The 17,527-nt window shown below is 37.3% G+C and overlaps 1 protein-coding gene across 1 annotated transcript; it reads left to right on the plus strand.

The window, feature by feature from the left end:
• The first annotated feature begins 1,523 nt into the window (after positions 1–1,523).
• Positions 1,524–17,021, plus strand: AKAIN1 (A-kinase anchor inhibitor 1). The gene is made up of 2 exons (XM_058819388.1): positions 1,524–1,634; positions 16,678–17,021. Exons 1-2 carry the CDS (start codon positions 1,619–1,621, stop codon positions 16,866–16,868), a joined length of 207 nt encoding a protein of 68 aa, XP_058675371.1. The 5' UTR covers positions 1,524–1,618; the 3' UTR covers positions 16,869–17,021.
• The last annotated feature ends 506 nt before the right edge of the window (positions 17,022–17,527 follow it).

A 17,527-nucleotide genomic window follows, 5' to 3' on the forward strand; every position in this document is an offset into this window, starting at 1 on the left:
AAATGTTAGAATACAGATATTTGGAGTCACATTTTTAAAGAGAACACCATTCCTGAGCAACCAGGGGTATGTTTGTGTTCATTCATTCAGTTGCCATCTAAGAGAAGTGAAACTGATCCCTGAAATATAAGACAGAAGAGGGAAACAAATAGCAATAAAGAAGCTGAAATTGCTAAGGGTAATAATAGGAATATCCAGCAACTGGATACTAGAAATGGTAAGTGAAGATAAATCTGGAATGAATTCCCAAGGAGAAATGATGTTACACACTTAAAAAAAAAAAGAAAAAGAAAAAACAAACAAACAAACAAAACTAACAACCCCCCCTCAAAAAAACCCCAAAACCCATCACCAAATAATTAGTTTAACTTTGACAGTGATGCCACTCTTGAGCTCTAGCTGAAGTATACAAGCAATATTATTTAAGGAGGTCAGTTTTTTCTGTATTTTAAGAATAAGGCCTTATTTTGAGACTTCAAGTATTTCAGGTTAATTGCATAATTATGTGTTTGTGAAATGCTTGACTATGAAAAGAATGAGATAAGCTTGTAAGAGTATCTTAGATTATGAAAATATGATTGGAAAATATATTGCCTGTTGCAAACATATACATGCAAAAAATGTATGTTTTTTTTTTTTAATGTACTTTCTATAATTTGCCCTGATAATATTTTTCAAAATGCCTCTTGCAAGTTAGGCTTAAAGAGCAGAGTTAGTTTTTGTAAAGCTTGTCCCATCAGGCTGTGTGTTTCTCACTTCTACTGTAGAAGTTCATGGCCCAAAAGAATCCTGATTATGGGTTGTACAAACAAAAGTAAATTAAACCTGAAACATAAAAGTTGGTAGGAAATTTTAAGTAGTCTTCTGCTGTTGACCCTCATAGTCTTTATTTTATTGCTATTCATTATTTTCTTTACTGTTTTGCCTTCATGTCGTCTTTTATATGCCAAAATATTCATATTGCCTCTTAAATACCCTCTGTTGGGTACAGCTGGGTTAACGGGCCTGTGAAATCAGAGTATAAATTCCTCAGCATCTCAGCTTTTGGAAGCAAAAATGCTGTGACAAAGTGTGGTGTTGCTGAAGCCTATTACCAGTGCTGTCAGCTTGCATTGAAAGCAGCGCACCCCAAAATGTCAGACAGCAGGACTGTTGTCGAGAGGGGTAATTAGGAGCAATTAGCCAGTCTCCCTGCCGGGCAGATCGCTTTTGCCTTTCTCTGTTTTGCCCTTACCCCTGCTGCCACTGCAGGGTAAGGAGTTATGGCAGTGATGATTCCCTGGAAGACAGAGAGAGGGAGAGAGAGAGTGTGTGTGTGTGTGTGTGTGTGTGTGTGTGTGTGTGTGTGTGTGTGTGTGTCCGTGCGGGCGCCCCGGCCCCCTCCCCGCCCCGCCGCATTGTGGAGGGAGGGACCGCGGCCGCCTCCGCCGCCGTGCGGGGCCGGGCGCTGTCCGTGGTGCTGAGCCCGGCGGGACGGGCGCTGGCCGAGGTGCTGATCCAGCAGGGCCGGGCGCTGGCCGAGGTGCTGATCCCAACAGGGGCGGGCGACGTCCGGGCGCTGATCCCAGCGGGGCCGGGAGCTGTCTGAGGTGCTGAGCCGTGCTGCCCGGGCGGCACCATGGTTTTCGCTCCAGGTAAGGGCAGCTGCATCCCGATCCCAGCCGGATAGCCTCGCAGGAAGGCCCCGGCCGTGCCGGAGAGGTGCTGCGGGGAGTGGGTAATGGGTGAGGCAGAGCTGCCAGCAGGCAGAGGCAGGTAGGTTCAAACGAGGATGTTTAGCTTAGAATTTCTCAGCTGTGGATCCAAAGGTTATGAGGGTCACCCCTGTGGTTCTCATCAGGGACAGGAGCCTCGTATAGAAGTGTGCAGGGTGCTGTGCTTGTCAGACTGCACTAAAGAGTCACGAAGGGAGATGTGGCCTTTCAGTGACTGGAGAGTGAATCCCCCTCTGCACCCACAACAGTGGCTGCTAATATGACCATCCCTGAAACTCATGGAGATAATTTAAAATTTCATTTCCTCTTTCTTCCCCCTCAAAACAAAATAAGTATTTGAATGAAAGAGAACAGAAAGTTTGTTTAGTCCAGTTTTTACTGGACCTAAATTGAAGATTTCAGCAGTTCATGTCTAATGTGAGAGTTCACTGTATAAGAGTGCAGACTCTCTAGTGTATAGTATACTTTTGTGTTAACCCATAAAAGGAGCAAAACTACAGCAATTTTTTATTGGATTTGGTACATTCTGCCTGGAAATAGGCAGTTGGTTGTTCGGAAAAGGATGAGAGGGGTGAGAGGCCCTCCAGTAGCTCCAGGGTGTAAGTGTAAGTCATGAGTAATATCTTCTGTAGGGACATGACTTGAAAATAACTTCATTAAAAATGTATAACTTTCAGTAAAATAGTGGGTCAATAGAAAAGGGAAAGCAAACGCTGCAACTTGACAATGAATAACTATTAATACCTTTGTTTTGCAAAGCTAACAGAAGTTTTATCTTTCATGAAGTTGTATATCCAATCTCTGAAAGGGTAAGAATCCAAAAGTTTTACACTTTTGTATTAAAAATAAATCTCAGGTCTGACTTTGTTACCCAATTCAGTTTAATTTTTAAAAAAATAGTATCTCTTTTTAACAATCTCATTAATTTTGCCTATTTAATTGCCTGGTTGCTCTCTAATTTTATATGTTCATGTTTACATCATGCTCCGAAATTGGGGTCAAGTTATTTGTCTTAATAGAACAATCCACTGCTTTTTGTAATACATCTTCAGCATTAGTGGCTCTTTCCTGAACTCCTTTTGTCTGTCACACTGTCACCATTAACTGCACAAGATTTTTAAATGCTCTGTGGGACTGGGATACTTCAGGAAGAGATTACCGCTAAAATAATGAAAACATGCACGTTTTTTCTCTGAAGACTGAAGAAGAACAAACCCCAAAGCTCATTAATAACTGCATGAATTGTTCTTTTCACAAATCTAATCCATAGACAGAAAAAAAATCCTCTGTCTAAAACTGTTTTATATGGTCATCCTTCAGTTTTCCTTTACTCAAAGAAAAGCCCATGATTTCCTTGCAAATGTTGCCATAAAATACTTAGGGCAACTAAATGAGAATTAGTAAAAGAGATGATAAAACAATCTATTGTGTTCAAACAGAGCAAGCCTGAGTAGATTCAAATTTTTTATTGCTTTTCTTCCCTGCAAATCAGCTCTGCCCTGGCATTATCTCTTCACCAGATATTAAAAATAAAATAAAAATTAAGAGGTTTATGCATCTTTAGCATCTTCATAGTACTTAAGGCCATATGATGTAAAAATACTATAAGTCTACTAAGAAACTGACTTTCATTTCTTCAGTCAACTTTCTGATTTTATCTCACTGTGATGAATGACCTCATTTTCTGTTCCATTTATTTGTTGGGGTGTGAAGGGAGAGGAAGTAAAAGATTTATCTAACTGTAACTGGTTAGGGTCAGAATTATAAACTTCCAGGATGGGATAGAAAAAAACAAACAAAACAACAATCAAGAGAAAATTTTTTTCCAGAAACAAAAATTATGGAAGTCATTTACCTGATAACAAAGATAAGATTTTGCAGATGAAAAGGATGATGGTCTTTTTCTTAAGGTCTTGGATATATTAATTCAGAACACTGAATTAATGGGCTACATTTATAAACTGGTAAGTAGAAGCAGCTTATCAAGTTTAAATAACTTTTTAAAAGGCAAAGCTGACTGACTATTTACTGAATACATACTTTCCTGTTAATCTTCAACTCCCTAAAACTTATTATCTCCTGTGTTGAAAAATACCACAACAAAGCATCACAAAAAGAAACAACATCGAAAGAAGCCTGGCTATTACTGAGATAGATAGATAGATAGATAGATAGATAGATAGATAGACAGACAGATAAAAATAGAATAAAATGGCCAGTATTCCATGCCTAAATTGGACGTCCTGGCTCATTTTGACCAGTGTATTGCTATTTGTAGGTGTGCAAAAAGGTATTCTTAATTTTCTACATTGATTCATATTCTTCCTTCCCAGTGAAAATTAACATTGAGACTGTTCCAGAAAAGGAACTAAGAGTGCATTTTTTCATTACTTGGTTTAATTTGACTGGGGCTTCATTGCATTGTCTTGTGCTGATTGATTAATGACGTGCTGATGTATAGGAAATGCAGTCCAAGTTCTGTGAGATGTCTGGCATTCATTTCCCTGGATAATTCACACATGTTGTGCTGCCCTTAGAATGGGGGATGACACATGAAATTCACACAAGCTACACGTTGCAAGGTTTAGTTTCTTTAATTTTCCTGAACTGAAGTACTTTAGGCAGTTTGAGATGTAGATAACAATATGTTATTTTAAATTGCATGTAAGGATGGAGGTACATATAAGACTGCAGTAGAGAACCATGCAATTTCAAAGATTAGACCAAAAAAGCAGAGAGAAATCATAATTTTGAATTGGCAGATCTTCTTGCAAAGTTTTTCTTAAATTTTCTTCAAGGGATGGTGTATTACAGAACTAGCCAGATTAGCCTATAAAATATTGCTAACTATAAATAATTCCACAGATTTAATATATGCCATTGTGAGGTAGGAAATGAAGAGGCATTAAAACATTTATTTGTTCTAACACATTAGTAAAAATTAGATTATGCAGCAAGGTTTCTGCTGATAGCAGATCATTAGTTTACAAGAATATAATCACTTCCAATATCAGCATTTACCAGATTTAACAGTAACTTTAAATGTTGCTAATCAAACTACTTTTTAGCAGACTTTTACTTTTCCAAAAATTATCTTGGGCATATTCCTTGCTTTCTTTAATTTCCAAAATGTTTTCCTAATGCAAAGATTAAAAAAATACTGTTTTCATATGATTTGTCTAAACAAACACAATACAAAGGTGATTTTCATGCTTCAAGAATTTGTTTCTGATGCTATTTTGCACAAATCACTCAAACACTTATGTCTAACTCTTACTCTGTAAAGCCATAAATTAAATACCCAAATAATAGAGTCTCATCACTGCAGGCCATAATAGTTTAATCCAGTACAAAGCTGTGATTTTGGGTTTGGGGATTTTTTTTATTTGTTTGTTTGTTGTTGGCATAGTTTATTTTGGAAAGAAATCAATTTTGAACTGAATACCTCAAGAAAGACTGGAATATTTACATTGACAGGTTGTTTCAGGTCAAACACTTCCTTTCTTAAGCTTGTATCTGCTTTGAATCGTGTGATTTCATCTTTCAGGTGAATCTTGTTATTTGTCAGTGTAATTTGAAGAATTTTTTTTACCTGACAGTTTCTCTGTAACTAGAAACTCAGATGCTTTATTCAACACCCTATAGTTCTAGAAGGAGGAGGAGGATATAGAATTAATTTTTGTATCAATATTTTTGTGTTAAAAAAAGTGTGAAAAAGTTTAAAGATAGACATTAGAGAAGTCAGAATGTTCACAGCTCAGCGCCTTTTTTGTGCAACAGCAACACCAGTAGGTTTTCAACAAGCTTTTCATCAGTGCAGCTGTTCTTGACATTTTTAAGCTGGGAGCAACACAGCAGACTTGTATAATGACACTGAAGATCAGAAATGCATCCTGTACCAAACATTTTAGGAATCTCATTACACTGCAATTGAAGAAATAGCAGCTGCAAACTGAAACAGATGTTCTTACTGGTCTGAATAGTCCTGATCTTCTCCAGTGGAAAAACTGGGATAACGACAACCTGTTGTGTTGCAGAATGTGAAGATGTGAAATTTCTTGACTTAATTTTTCTTTTTCTTTTTTTTTTTTTTTTTTTTTGATTACAGTGTTACAGGTACTATTGCAGATTCCTGACCACAATATCCAGATCAAGACAGTATGGAAGGGCCTGTTCATGAATGCAAAAATTGCTATCAATAACTTTACTTCTTTGAAGTGACCCTGTTGTGGGATATCTCCAGTGTTTGTGCTGACTGTGGTACTCTGGCACTCAGTTATGCAGTGCCTTTCATCCATGAGAACAAGACAGGATACAGTCCTTGTCCTTATTAACTGATGTGCTACATTCTGCTAATTCTCTGAGTTCTGCAGCTCCCCCCAAAAATCCCTAATAAAAAATGTAATTGTGTATACATATAGGATTCTTATTTGATAGCTTAATGTTGATAAAGTCCATGTGTAGGACATAATTTGAAAGTGAAAACCAAAACTATTTGTCAGCCTCATGCAGTCTGAAATAATGGAGGTTTTGTCCAGTATTTGTTATGGCTGGTAGTGAGTATGGAGGCCAGTTGCTGCCCAGAAGTGTCTGAATGCATTTACAGCTCTCAACAGTAGTTCAAAGTGTTTGCCACCTGGTAGGAAAAAATCATATAGGAGGAAATTCCTTATTCTCTTTTGCTGAAGAAAAATGTTTCTTGTGCTGACCTTTTCCCAGTGACACATTCATCTTTCCCCTGCTGTGAAACTCCACCAGCAGACCTCATTAGTGAAGTGAAAGAAATTTAGTTCATAGATATTCAGAAGTGTGATTAATTTAGCAAGTTAAGAAAACAATCAGCAGTCCCAGGTACAATGTTTCTTTAAAGTACAATTCAACATTGTGTTTAAAAATGGCACAGAAATATTGTTTCAAATAATTTTTAACAGAACTGAAGTCTTGAATAAGTGAGGCTGGCATATTTCACTTTGCTGTCACTGGATTAAATTCTATTCTGGTTAGGTGTGAGAAGAATTCTGTTATCACAGTGACTGTATATGGCCTATATTGAAGGAGTTGTTCATAGCTGGGGGATAGTGGTAATAAGTGATATAGCCCTTATTAACATCCTTACTGAACTGTTTATTGAGCAGGAAAGTCAAATCGTGAATGTAGAAAATGAATGTGTTACACTGACCTCCAAGTCATTGTTCTTGAAGGTGGATTGTTCTCTTTTACTTGTTATAGACATAAATAATATCATTCCAATCTTATAAGTTTTATTGTGCTAATGGAAATAAGTGCCCTTACTGTAAAATACAGTGAATGGTAGATTTTTTCTATACCTCCAATCTCATCTATTAAAGATTTTAAGGACATAATACATTGTATTATGTTACAAATACTAGGTTAAGCAAAAATTATTTGCAAGCAACGCATTCAAATTCATTTATAGCCTTTGTGAAGTTTTTTGGCTATTAGTTGCCCATGTGCATCATGTCTTTTACACAATAAATTGAAAGATTCTACAGAAATCTAGTGAATGTCAATCGGAACATAGTCTTTACTGGTGCTATCAGAAATGAAAAGCTGACCTGAGTAGCCCTAAAATGCTTCAGGTTCCTTTAGAGTGCTTTGCAATGGAAGTTAGAGGAGGTGAGCTCTGTGTTGCACTTGTCTGCCCTTGCAAATCCTGTGGTTGTGTTTCCAGAAGACGCTGTCTTCCTTCTAGAGAGTTTGAAAATTTTTTGCCTGAAGAAGTAAATTGAGCCATGTTCTACTCAGGCATTTCACTAGTGATAAGGCAGACATAACCTCCTGTGGATGACTTGTGCTTGTAGTTGTTTCACTTTGTAGTATGTATATTGATAGAATAACCCTGAATTTTCTGTCTTTGGGCAGTGAATCCACTCATGATTTATCAGTACAGAAGGGTTGCATATCCATTAATACTTCTGTTAAATACTGGCAGATCGACATTGCATTTTGCTTGAAGTAAGTTTTCTTAATATAGCATAAAATATTTCTCTGGGAAGACAGAGAATCAGTTCCAAGAGTGGAAAACAACATGGGATGGCATCCTGTTGCAGAGAGTTTCTGTCAAGATTACAGCTATGAAATTAAAAATTCAATAAAAGGGTTTTGCTCTTTCTAGGTGCCTTTTAGGTTTATATAATCTGTGGTTTACTTTCTATCATGACTTTGTATATATACATGCATGTGTATATGCCCAAGGGAATGGCCTGAAGCTGTGTCAGGGGAGATTTAGGTTGGATATTAGAAAATGGTTCTTTACCCAGGGGGTGGTCATGGCACTAAAATAGGCTCCCCAGGGAGCTGGTCATGGCACCAAGCATGACAAGTTCAAAAGTATTTGGACAACACTCTCAAGCACATGGTGTGACTCTTGGGAATTGTCCCAAACAGGGCAGGAGTTGGACCCAATAATCCTGATGGGTCCAACTCAGCATATTCTGTAATTCTGAGATTCTACATATACAAAATTCTACGCCTACATCTATATATATATATGTATATGAGTATATAAAATCTCAGGCTTGGTTGCTAATAGATGTATTTACAGTTTTCATTCTCCACTCACATTCTAAAATAAACGGAAATTTTTCTGTACTGCCGTGCATGTGCAAATTTAGGGCTTTTTGTGGGGGATGTTTCTTTTCCTGGGGGTTTTTATTATGGGGTTTGGGGTTTATTTTAGAGCTAGAGAAGGGCTCTTCTTCATCTGACATTTGGCCATACAATTTTTGACTCTGAATAATCTGGTTGAAATATATTGAAATATAAATTGAAATATATCTCAAATGTAGCAGGGCGTTTTCACTGGCTAAAGCAGAATGTTTGCTGGCTTTTTACAGGTTATGTAACCTTTTCCCTATTTTCTACACTTAAAAAGAAAAGCAGGTTCAGATATTGCAAATTTTAATTAACCTCTACATAGTTCTTTAAGACAAAACCCATGAAAAGTTATAGAAATCCAAACACAGCAGCTAGCAAAATAAGCTTCCATTGAAAACTTGCCATTTGCTTATGCTTTACAGTGGTGGATACTGAAGTCTTCTAACACAAAAGCTGTGTTTCAATGGGGATCAAAATGAGCTTTTTGATACAGATTCAGAAGACCTACATAAAAGTTATCTAGAATTCTGTGCTTAATGGGGTTTTTTTTAAGATAGGAATCTCTGAGCATCTGAACTGTAGAAAATAGAAGGCAGAGAGGGTCAGATGATGAGTGGTGTCATTCAGGGCCCCATCTTGAAACTGGTGCTCTTTGATACCTTCATCAGTGACACAGGCAGTGGGATTGAGAGCACCCTCTGCAAGTTTGCAGATGACACAAAGTTGAGCTCTGCAGTTGGCCCAGCAGAAGAATGGGATGCTGTCCAGAGGGACCTGGACAAACTTGAGGACCTCATAGACTTCAAAAGTCCAAGTGCAAAGTACTGCACATGGGTTGAGGCAATTCCAGAGATGAGCACAGACTGGAAGAACTCATTGAAATCAACCATGATGAGAAGGTCTTGGGGCTACTGGTGAATGAAAAACTGGATGTGAGCCAGCAATGTGTACTTATAGCCCTGAAACCCAACCATATCCTGGGCTACATCAAAAGTAGTGTGCCCAGCAGGTCTCCCCCACTCCACTCTGGTGAGATCCCACCTGTAGTGCTGCATCCAGCTCTGGCATCCTCAACACAAGAAGGGCATGGACCTGTTAGTGTGGGTTCAGAGAGGAGGAAAAAAAAAGATGAACAGAGGCCTGGAGCACTTCTCCAATGAAGTCAGTTTGAGGGAGTTGGGGTTGTTCAGCCTGCAGAAGGGAAGACACTGGGGAGACCTTCAGAGAGACTTCCAGTGCATAAAAAGGGCTTATAAAAACAGGGAGATTGAGTTTTTATATGGGCAGATAGTGATAAAACAAGGGGGAGTGGTTTTAAACTAAAAGAGGGAAGGTTTAGATTAGATATCAGGAAGAAGTTCTTCACTGTGAGGATGGTGAGGTACAGAAACAGGTTGCCCAGAGAGGTTCTGGATGCCTCATGGCAGGGGGTTTGGAATTAGATGTTCTTTAAGCTCCCTTCCAACGCAAACCAATCTATGATTCTATGATAGTGATCACCTGTATCTCTGCTCTGGACCTCTCCCACCCTGGAAGAATTACAGCTTTTGTGTAGAGAGGTTTCTTATTTTAGTATTTGAAATGTGCTCTCTAAAAGAAGTAGGAAAATTGTGCAGATGAAGAGAATATAAATTTTTCATTAACTTTGAAGCAGCTGGTCCCAGATCCTCTTTAGGGAATATCTCCTTTTTAATACACTGAACTGCAGCCTAAGACTCAAAAACCCTGTTAAATTAATCTTAGTTTACAGTGTTGAATCCAGAAATACTCCTTTTGGGACCAAAATCTGAGTATCACATTTATGTGTTTGGGTGTGACAGAATTGTCAGTGATTAATATTTTTAACTACATTCAGACTTCAAAGCTGAAAGATGCAGTCCTTAAGGAGTCAAGTTATTCCTATATGCGAAAATACCTAGAAAATATATAGATTGAAGTGTATAATCTGGTTTTAGTTAATATTATTGAACTATGGCAAGAAATCTTACTAAAACATTGAAAAAATGCTTAAGAATAGAGAGGTCTCAGCAATCTCTTAATCAAAAAATTCATTTTCACTGGCATATTTCAAATTGTATTGAATAACTTGCTGGACTCTTTAAAAAGATAGCTTTATATATAGCAAAAAACCCACAGAGAATTTCAGATATTCTTATCTCTTAAGAAAGAGTAAAAACTCACTGGAAAAAAATTACAAAACCTGAGTTGAGATATAGCTAATGTCTGAATAAAAAGGTACAATGAAGTGTAGATATTAGTATGTCTTTTGAGACAGCTTATCTGCATTTCTGCTATTCTCTTTTGCCTTTATATTCCTCCTCTATTTGTATTCAGAGCAGAGTTATTCCAGCTTCATTCTTAAAATTTATTTTGAAGAGCAAAGTAGTCTGTGCTGGCCCCCTTCATGATACAATCCCTCTTCCATGCTGGTTGAACAGCAAGAACTGGGTATGAGGCTAGGGCAGAAAATAAACCTGAACTGAACCTTAACTTCACAACATTGACTTTCACTAGAAATCCCCTGCACACAGCACGTCAGGAAATTGGAAAAACACAGGATCCTACATTAAAGTACTTCTGGCATTTCTGATATGTTCAGTGTCCTCTCTTTCTCAAGGAATCAAGGTAAATGAGTATTGTCTCCTGCTGCTTGACAGCTATTAGTCAGGATCTCACTGGGCTCTATTTTAGAGCATGAGAAATGGTACTGGACAGAATTAACTCTAGTGCAGTTAAGAATACATTTATTACTATTTTTTTTATTTTAAATATTAAATTTGTAACTTCATTGTAGGACCTTTTAATGAGGTGTCTGAGCTCACACCATTACTGACATTGAGACAAATTGGGTTTCTAATTCTGTAAAATATTTTAATGACTCTCATGTGCAAAGTTGGTTTGTGCACATGTGTTGGAAAGTCTTCAGCCCTGGCTGATTGCCATGTTCATTCACTCTGAATGTAATTAAAATGACTCATCAACATTTCCTGATTTTGAATCTCTTCTTCAAATTAGGCCTCTTGTGCTGAAATCCCAGCACCAACCTCTAAAGCAAATCAAAGAAGGAGAAATCTTAACCACTTCAATTCACAGGTTACAAAGTATTTGCCAGAGGAGACTCACCTGGAACTTCTATGTTGTGGCCAACAAGATGGAGAGATATGTTACTGCCTAATGGCAAAGGGAAGCTAAAGAACTGAGCTTGGTTTCTTGTAGAAGAATATCAATATTGATATTGATATTTGCAAAGAATGTTAATGTTAATTATTACAACATTCACACATACATGATGTCATTACAAACCTGCCAGATTCTGTAAGGTTTTTCAAAATCTGTAGTTTGTAAGCACAATTTACATCACAACATGCAGCTTTTTGCTGTATGCACAGCTCCCATGCATCCACACTGGACCTTCTGATGAAGTCGAATCATCACGGTCTTGTCTATTGATACTTTCATTCCATTTTAAATTTTCATTAGTACTGTCAGCTGAGTTAAAAAATTACAGTAATAATTTTCAATAGAATGGAGAGATTTTCCAGAGATCAGAATTTTTCCTTAATGAATAATAATAATAACAATAATTTTATTTTAAAACTAATTCTAATGCTCAGTGTTGCAGGAAAGAGTAATCATTAATTATTGCAATCCAAAGCAATATATTGCTAAAACTAATGGTAAATTTTTAGTTAAAGACTCTACCTGTATAATCTTATGTAAATTTGTAGAAAAATATATTTACTTCTTGGCTCTTTTAGCTTCAGAATTGTTGCATAAATTTAAATTTTAGCTAACAGGGGAATGCATTATGTGTAATTCTGAATTTTAAATTGATCAGAAGTTTATTTAGGGAAATCAGATTTTTATTCTTATTTTTAGATACAGTTAAAGTTCAAAGTGGTTTATACAACATACAGGAACAATAAACCTTACGAGCTTTGAGGAAAGGTGAGTGTAAAGGTCTTTAGCTCCTCACTGTTTATTGACAGCATTAGTGGATCTGGGATAGACTTGCATCTTTGCAAGATCATGCCTGTCATAGCTTACCTTCATGATAGTATTCCAAATAATCCTAGGAAAATGTACAGCAAGGAGCTTAGCTGTTGATTCAAACATATTAGCCATTATTGAGTGTTACTTATTAGGAGTTTTTTATAAAGGTGTAATAAATTTAACTTCTAGCTAGCTGAAAGGAAATAGCCCCAGGGGATATCAACAGAAAGTGCGGGAGACTACTTTGATTGCAGGCTGGAAAGGAAGTGACTCAGGATACTTTGAAGAAAGTGAAGTGTATAAATGAGAGAAGGCTGATGTGCAACCAGAGTAAATTTCCTAAACATTTGATCTCTAAAAGCTTTTTCTCTTTTTTTTTTTTTTTTCCATGTATAACTTTCTAGAATATTACATAGTGTAGAAATTTCTCAGAGGATGTAAATCTTACATGCAAGGAGTCCTTAGACTTAAACTAATATTAGTTCTATTAATTGAAATGAATACTTGGAATTTACTTCAAGTATTTTTATTCTTTTTCCAAACTTCTGTCATATTTCCCTTCATGGGGAACATCCTCAAGCAAGCCAATTTCAAGGCACTGATACATACTACTAATTTTAGGTAGAAATGGAATGTGTGACTGACTCCTGCAGCCAGTCCAAGATTTTGATGTTTTTTGGATCTCTCAAACTGTATTTTGGATTGCAGAACCAGACCAGTGTTTAAAAGTTATTTTTCATCTGTTGAGTTAGTTGGTATTAAATTTATGGAGAGTAGCACAAGGTAATAAAAACATGCTAAAGAGGCTTCATCATGTATGGGTGATAAAATTGCTGGTTTGTATTTAACATCCCTCAACCCAGATATTTCACTCCTCTATTTACGGGATTGGGGTGCTGAGTATGAGGGGTGAGCATCCAAAGATAGAGGACAAATAAAGATTTTCTAACTTCAAGAGGAAAATATAGTCTTTAGAGAAGGCAAACTAATAGGCAGCATGTGTTTCTGCTGTTGTTCAAGCTTTTCCCAGAAATTACTTCAAATGACATATTTGTCATGGAATTTTAACTTAACAGTTATACTTCAAATCTTAAAAAAATGGTAGATAAAAAAGAATTATATTTTATCATCTTAGTAACTCTCATTTTGATTAGCTAAACATGAAACACCTAGCCAGCAGGAACTATGTCCTTTTTTAACTTGACTGAAAATGTGCAGTTCTTGAAGTGCCTAATTAATTCAATAGGCACTCGAATTTCTGCCTGGATGTCCACAGCAGTCTGTATTTCAGCAAGGTGGACATAGATATGTTCCAGCTCAGCCCCTTTGGGATTCTTGTATGAGTCATCTCTGCTTTCCTTTCTTCTTGCTCAGAGTAGGTCCAGTGTATCAATAAATAAGTGAGCTTCTCAGGAAACAACTATCCAACTGCTTTCCTTGAAATGAATAATTGGAAGAAGAGGAGGTAGTGGGGACGCTTTTTTGGGAGATTGTTGTTTACTCATTCAGAAAGTGAAAACGTTTTGATTTATCACAGTCTAACCAGCTAAAATCACAGGACTGGAGTAGGTTTGTGGTTGGAAGGGACCTCTAAAGGTCATCTTGCCCAGCTCCTACTCAAGCAGGGTCATCTAGAATCACTTGCCCAGGATCATGTCCTGTTGGATCAGCTGTAATGGATACCATATACCCAGGGGAGCTGGATGTTTGTTTTTGACTGCTTGAAATCTCTGGCAGTGCAGCTCCTACAAATAATGGTCCCAACACAGGCTCAGACCTGGGTCAAACACAGTGCCAGACATCACCCTCCAAAATAACTATCATTTTCATTTGGTTTCTCATTTATATGGTCACCCTCCAAAATAACTATCATTTTCACTTGGTTTCTAATTTAGATGGTCTACACAGGCTGCCAATGGTCTTGTTGTTCACATCACCCCGGGCCAACAGCTTTGATTCTTTCTGTCTCTGAAGCCAATTATCTTTTGTTATCTGGGTTGCTATCATCCTAACCATTTTACACAAATATAAATTAAGTTTATTCAAGCTGCTTCATTTCCTTTCTGTGCATACCTAAACCCTCAGAGGCTGGGCAGAGGTAGTCCAGAGGTTTTGGGTTCTCTGTTCTTGGTTATCTCAGCAAATAAAAGAATCATCTAATGGCTTAGAGCTAAGCAGACATACTCTACATCTCACTTATCTGTGTGGTGCTTTCAGACAGGTTTTGCTCCTGAATAAACAACTGAAAAGCCCAGAGAGAAATGCACTTGAAATCTCTTTTTGTTCAACTGACTGTTGCTATGGATGACCTTTCTAAAGTAAAAATATTTAAACATCAGATTTTGTAGATTGATTGGCAAGGACCAAATAAATAACAAAGCATCCCTAAGGAGAGCAAACTGAGTAATTTTCAACAGCGATGTGCTTAATAACAGTATGTTTTCAATTATATATTCTGGGGGTTTGTGGCTTTGAGGATTGGCAAATTTTTTATATTTCATATAACCTCATTGTCTATTCCAACATATTCATTTTTATTTAGAATTTTATGTTTATTCCTGCTTTCGTTAATACATTATCTTCTGAACATCAGATGTGTTGACTGATCTTTTCCAGCCAGGCAAGAAGACTAATTAGATGAGTGATAAAATGTGAGTTCATATTTGAGTAGTAAAGAATTATTATACTTGATCTGTTAAGTAACATTTAATTCCATCCAAAACCACACTGTTTCAAGTGCTGAGAAGTGGAAGAAACTGAATCAGGGAATCAGACTGTTCCAAGAATTCAAGTGATTTTTTCAGTCAGCTTTTCCAGTTTAAAACACTTTTCCTATGTTTTAATCTCTTACTTGTCTTTACAGTGAAGTGATGAGTACCACAGACCTGGACACAGCACACCAGAGTCTGACAGGGACTGAGCATAGGGGTAGAATCACCTCCCTTTGCTCCTGGCCATGCCCTTTTTGTAAACACCAGCATACATTTCTGGACTACAATACATCTTAGTTCCAGCTTTTTGTCTACCAGTATCCCCAAGTACTTCTCCACAAATCTGCTGGTAATAAATTCACCGCCCAGTCTGCATTGATATCAGGCATTACTTTGATCCAGGTGCAGGACCTCTTGTCTCTTCCCTCAAGCATGTAGCATATTCCCTAAGGAAACAAGTGATTCTTCTTTTCTTTCTATGTTAAGTTTCCTTGAAAAAACCCTGAACATTGGGAATTCATCACAATTTCAGATATGCACCTCTCATAAAAGCACCTGATCTTTAATTCACTCTGTTTGATTTCTCTCAGGACACAATTCTTAATATATGTAATTAAAACAGACAGTAAACTACAAATCCTATGTAATGAAATACTTGAGCATAACAGTCAACTAAGAAAGAACTGAGATGAGTGTCTTTAAAAACTTTAAAATCAAATCTAGTGATGTCAGTGGCACCTAGTGTAAGCATTTCAATGAGAAACTGATTTCCTATATGCCAATAAGTGCAAATAATAATTATTTTTTTAAATCAGTATCAGCTGTGACCATTACAGACTATTCTATATTGTCCAAATTGCCACTTATGTTAGGAGTCAAAATACTTTTAAAGACAAACCTCTTAACATAAACTACTCTTCCTCATTACCAGATGTCAGTAGTCATACTACATCATTTTTCTCCAGATTTTAAAACTTTAGCCAAACAAGGAAGTTTCACATGAAAATATGTATTTGACAGGTTGTCATAGAAATGTTCTCTGTTTTACTTACAGGAATCTGAGTATTTCTTAATGTTTTGCTGATATTTTTGAAAATCTTTCTAAGGGTTAATAAACTACACTAAACAAAATCTTGTACCTCAATTGGGATTTCATGGATGAAGGCTTTCAATCTAAAGTAAAAAAAAAAAGAAATGTTAATGAAACAGTGTTTTTTTTATGTGGTGGTAAGGGAGTACATGTCAGACTTGCAAAATAAAGTCCAATTCCCTATTGAGAAACACAGCTCAAGTCAAAATGGATGTGATTCACAGCTGGATGAGAAAAACTTTCCTGTCTTACAGCATAACACATCTGTTCTTGTTTCAGCTGTGAAGTCACAGCTGTCCCCAGCGCTGGGGAGTGGGTAATTGAGCTGTATGACTCAAAACCTCCCCTTCATTCAGTCCTGTGGTGCTGAGCACGCACAGGCACTTTCCTCCCTAATTTATTTTCTTCAGTATTGGCAGATTTCCTATGTAATAAACTGCCCTCAGCCACTCTGTGATTTTGCTTCCCCCCTCCTCTTTTTCTGTCCTTCACGTTTTCATGGACTAGCCCCAAATTCTTAGCTCCTTTTCTTTTTGTTTGGCTCTGGCAGGTGAGAAGCCAGGGCTGGAGCAAGATGAAGTTAAGCTGCAGATTGCCAGCAAGCAGATTGTGCAGACTGCCATCCTCCGAGCAGTGCAACAAGTTTCCCAGGAGAGCCAGCAAAAGGAGAAGCGAACAAACACCGGTACAAGCCTCCAACTAGAAAGAGGAAAACTAACCAAGAAGCATGAAAAGAAGTAAAGGAGGAGATTGGGGTTTTTCAGCTCCAGTCTGCAAGTGTTTTCAGCCTTCTCTTTAGTATCAGCTGTATTGCTAGTGCAATGCTACTGCTGTAAAGCAAACCAAAGTATTATCACACCTAGACATAGGGTAAAACTGCAATAGTCCTCATCTGAGAAATACTAAGTGCATTAGATGAATGACTCCATATTTATGCAGTGCCTCTTAACAGAAACAATATAACCATAGCTGTAAAAGTAGTTTCAAGCACAAGCTCTTATGATATGAGCTTATTCTCAAAAGCTTGTTGCCAGTGCACTTTCATGCTAAGTTCTGCGAGCACCATTTACGTCAGTTCAGCTGGACGGACCCTTCTCTGCGTTACTGGGCTCACTGAAGCTCTCTTGCCTGAGGAAATCGTTTATTGTCAGGCGTAGCAGAATGATTTCAGGCTCCCTTGAAGCACGGGTTTGTACTTTGCTTTGATTAGATATGAACTATGTGAGATGGCAGTATAAAGTGGATTTGGTAAGTTCTGTGAACCAGTGTATTTTTTCATCTTGGGGGGAAAAAAAAAGCAATCCAGTAAGACTGCAGTGACTGTGATCTATGACTATGATCATATAGCTATGATCTATGTCTTTTTTAAAAAAAAGATAAATACTGAAGTTTTAGTCTAC

The sequence above is a fragment of the Ammospiza caudacuta genome, chromosome 1, assembly GCF_027887145.1.
Source record: "Ammospiza caudacuta isolate bAmmCau1 chromosome 1, bAmmCau1.pri, whole genome shotgun sequence".
NCBI classification, from domain to species: Eukaryota; Metazoa; Chordata; class Aves; order Passeriformes; family Passerellidae; genus Ammospiza; species Ammospiza caudacuta.